The 4,367-nt window shown below is 43.6% G+C and overlaps 1 protein-coding gene across 1 annotated transcript; it reads right to left on the reverse strand.

Moving 5' to 3' along the window:
• Positions 1-806: 806 nt before the first annotated feature.
• On the reverse strand, positions 807-3,784 carry dlx6a (distal-less homeobox 6a). The gene is made up of 3 exons (XM_034241077.1): positions 3,088-3,784; positions 2,280-2,470; positions 807-2,063 (listed from the first exon to the last, which is right to left on the reverse strand). Exons 1-3 carry the CDS (start codon positions 3,497-3,499, stop codon positions 1,824-1,826), a joined length of 843 nt encoding a protein of 280 aa, XP_034096968.1. The 5' UTR covers positions 3,500-3,784; the 3' UTR covers positions 807-1,823.
• Between the last annotated feature and the right edge of the window lie 583 nt (positions 3,785-4,367).

Raw genomic sequence — 4,367 nt, forward strand, 5'->3', positions numbered from 1 at the left:
TAGTCTATGTGAAGCTTGCTGCATGTGCTTTACTGCTGATATAGCGCACAGAGCAATACTTGACACATCCCTCCCTGCACCCCCCACCCCATGTCTGTCACTCTGCTTCACTTATATCTCTATCTATCTATCTATCTATCTATCTATCTATCTATCTATCTATCTATCTATCTATCTATCTATCTATCTATCTATATATATCCATATCTATCTATCTAATCATGTTTATCTGATTGATCTGATGTATCTATATAATAATTTTTATCTGATTTATCTCATCCATCTATCTATTTATCTGTCTAATCATTTTCATCTGATTTGTCTCATCAAAGCATTTTTTTTTTTCATTTGCAAAACAAGATGAAACGTGTCAGTCTTTGGAGCTGAATAACCCAACTGCGTATTTATGAGCTTTGTTGATGTTTACTCGACTTCTGCTCCGGGCTCCCCTGCAGCCTGCAGATCAGGGTGTTCATGGCCCCTGAGCAGATATAGGCCCCTGCAGGCTGGGGGCCCAGGTATATCGGCTGAATGTGCACCAGTGGGACATCCGCGACTTGACAGCTGCATGAAGCTTTTCAGCTTGTAATTTCAGATAATATCCCGAGCGCTCACTCTTCTCAGCAATTTGTATGTGAACAACCGAATAATTTCCCCCTTTGTTCCATCTGTGCTACCTCAAATCCAAATAAAGATGCCTTTTAGTATTAAAAGTGGTAGAAAATTACAGGTAATTATCTTTGACGGTAAAAACGCTGTAATCAGCGGGCTACATCAAAAATTACCCTAATTATGCCTCCATTTATGAGAATGGAAAAAAAGCCTCACTTGGATAAAAACCCACAAATTGTCCCAAATATCTCCTTCATATTGAACGCCGCTGCAGCTGGCTGCTTTGTTCAACATCGATCCCGTGGAGCTTGGCATTTAACGGCCTGCATTAGGACGGAGAGAAGGGAGAAAACATTTTGTCAATACTTCTAATGATTGGGGGTGAAATTACAAGATAAACTGGACCTGGAGTTTCGAGGTGAATGTAGACAGCAGTGGGGAAGGGTAAGTTCATTTCCTCCGGAGCATTTGATAATTCATACTGTGGCGTTATTCAGCTCCATTAAGCGCTTTGGATTTATTTAAATCGTTTACTCTGATGAAATGGGCTTTTCACTGAGCACTGTGTCATTACCTTATGTTCTTTTTGTATGTTAGAAACTCGTACACGCCAGTAGAATGGGAAGTGGGCCTGGTAGAATGTGATGTTGGCCCAATATGAAGCATAAAAAGGCCTAGTTTAAAATGAATTTGTGAAATCATGCAACAGCAGGCATCTGTTTTGAGTCACGGTTTACTCAATCTGACAAAACATAAAAAGAGTATGTACAACTAAAATCGCAGAGTATATTTACAGACAGACAATTTGCTTGATTTTGCATGTTGGAGAAACAACCAAAAAAAGCAGTCAGGAGTCCACCATGGCGACAGGCTCTGGGCGCCAGTGCGCATGGAGAGTGTAAGCAGTCTTTGCCCAAAATGGCTAAAATGTCACTGATAATATTTGGTATATTGACGGTCAGATGTTGACATGAATGAAAGCATAACAAATATGCGAGTCCCACTGCACAGCCATACGTTAAAATGGTTAGTTCCCTTTGTGTCATCACACCGAGGCATGGCTGCGTTTTTATCCTTCGGCAGAGGAGCAGCAGAGGGGGTTTTCTTCCTCTCCAGTTCTGCGCTGACACAAATTGTAGGCTACGTTGGAAACTGCATGGCGGAGATCCGGAGGCCTCCAGACAGCTCACTGACCTTCCTTCCTCCTCAGTCTATCTCTGCATTGAATCTTGGTGTGGGGAGGAATACCAGTGAGAGTAGCCGGGCATGTAGCTGTTGGCCGGCATGTTTACTCCTTTGGAAGAGGCAGACACGTCCCATATCGGAGGGATGGTCGGGGAGCGCGGGGAGAGGGACATGGAGGCCGGCATAGGGTCGTTCTCGTGCGGGTTGATGCCCGCCTTGAGCAGTTTCTTGAACTTTGACCTCTTATTCTGAAACCAGATCTTAACCTGCAGGAGAGAAGGGCGAGGGTAATTAGTGGAGGATAAAGAGTTGAGTTGTGAGAATGTTCCTGCAAAATGCATGATTACATTTAGGATTAATTCTCAAAATATCACTACAAAAACAACCAAATAATTAGAAATAATTATGATATATATTGTAGTTTTATTCTTGATGGTTTGCATGTGTTAATGTTAAAATCCAGAGGGTAAATTCCTCCTCACCTGTGTTTGTGTCAGTCCTAGAGAAGCAGCCAGCTCGGCGCGCTCCGGTAAAGCGAGGTACTGTGTTTGCTGGAAACGGTGGTTCAGTGCTTGAAGCTGCAAACTGGAATAAATTGTCCGAGGTTTGCGAATCTTCTTTCCTTTCCCATTAAAACGAATCTCCCCGTTTTCAATCACCGTCGTTTTCTGCTCTGCAACAAAAACAACCAATGTTAATATTCAAAACCACAGCCTGCATTTTTTTTCAGAAGAGGAAAATACAAACGTGTCCAAACAGCAGAGATATTGCGTGAAGATACATTCAGAGACGCCTTCTGAAACTGTCCAAAAATTAAAATTCCTGCCGATAAACGCTGACATCTCACATTGCCTTTAAGCGCCGTGGCAGCCACAATCCTCATACGCTGTCATATTTAGGATATTGCTGGTAATGACATGTCAATTAAATGCTAATTACAACATTCAAGGCGTGCGGGCTGCCTAATTTTCACGAGTAGTTGGTGAGGATTGCACGGTCGTGATGATCACACCCCGGGCATTAAAACTGGTTTTGAGGGGAGTGCTAAACGGGAAAACTAAACAGGCAGAGAAGGTATAACAGGCTGCTCCTCGCATTATCCGGTGCCGTTTACGCACATTTTTTCTTCGTTGTAGTAGCACACCTTGAAAGATCCGAGTTTGGAGTGGCCGTGACTTGGGCATGATACCAACACGAGCAGGGAGAAAGGTTAGATCCCCATTGTGGGTACTAAAAATGCACTGGCCGGGGATGGACATTTTCCACTTGGCTGAAAAGGGGGTCTCTTACCTGTGCCGTCTAACCTTGTCTGTCCTCCCGTGTTGTTGTGATAGGATGGCAGGTACGGGCTGTGGTGCGGATGGCTCACGTAGGGGTAGGGTAACGACCGGTTGTAGGTGTTGGTCCCGGTGTACGCGGTGTTGTCGTGCTGGTGGTGCGCGTGTGAGCCGGAGTGGAGACAGTGCAGCGGGTAGTGGCCGCTGGCCATCGACGGGGAGCTCTGCTGTGAGTGCGACTGCTGCCCAAACTCCATGAAAGCAGACTTGGACGAGTCCTGAGCCTCCAGACCGTCAGCCATCGTAGTCATGGTCATCATCGAATTTTCTGCCTTGAGAGCACTCACCCCCCTCTCTCTCAAGACCAAATCGGTTTTCTCTCTCTCGCTATGCTGTTGTCTCTCTCCCCTCTCCACCGCGAACATATATTGTCCTATTAACACCCGAATTTTCCAGAGGCGTCTTTATTTCCCCCCTTGTCGTGTGATATTCTCACTCAAAGTGGCGGAAGGTATAAGTTAAGGGAAAGATTTTAAGGTGGATTCTGTTAAAATTGAGCCCTTGCTTGCAGACTTGATGCAGACACTACAAGTAAAATGGTTTGTCTCCAAAGGGCAGCGCCTCCCGATTGGTCATCCAACCCAACGTCATCAGTGCTCTGCGCTTCACGGAGACTTGAGCTGGAGTTAACCCACCTTACCAGCTCCCACCACAACTATGGGGGAAATGATATACGGTGGGAAAGACGCATAATTCCTACAGACAAGCTTCACACGTAAAACCAGCTCTTTCGCAATTGTCGAGTCGATTTTGTTTTTTACCCAAACCCCCAAATTACGCACGACGCTCAACATAGAGCGCGCACTTTGATTTAGCCTGACGAGCCAACACTTTATGTGCCTCTTAACTCCTCCTCTCTATAAATTAATAATTTATAGTAAAGAATCTTACAAACATACTTTTGAACAATATTACATTCTAAATGATTTTGTATGCCAAACGGCAATACATGATATACAAGATGCATATAACGAATATACCCCCCTTCACAAGTCATCTCTAATCGTTAAGACGTATTATATATTTGTTTTAATCTCATTTATAAACATTCATAAATGAGTGGGAAAAAATCCCATCGTATTTAATTCACATGTAAAGTTTTATTTTACACACACTTTATTTATTTATATAGAGAAGTGGTCATGGTTTATGTCAGGGAAACTACTGAAACAGGTGGAATAGCCGTAAAAATAAGGATAAGTAGCAAACAACCCACTTTTTTAGTTTACAAAT

This window comes from Gymnodraco acuticeps, unplaced genomic scaffold (assembly GCF_902827175.1).
Source record: "Gymnodraco acuticeps unplaced genomic scaffold, fGymAcu1.1, whole genome shotgun sequence".
Lineage (NCBI taxonomy): Eukaryota > Metazoa > Chordata > Actinopteri > Perciformes > Bathydraconidae > Gymnodraco > Gymnodraco acuticeps.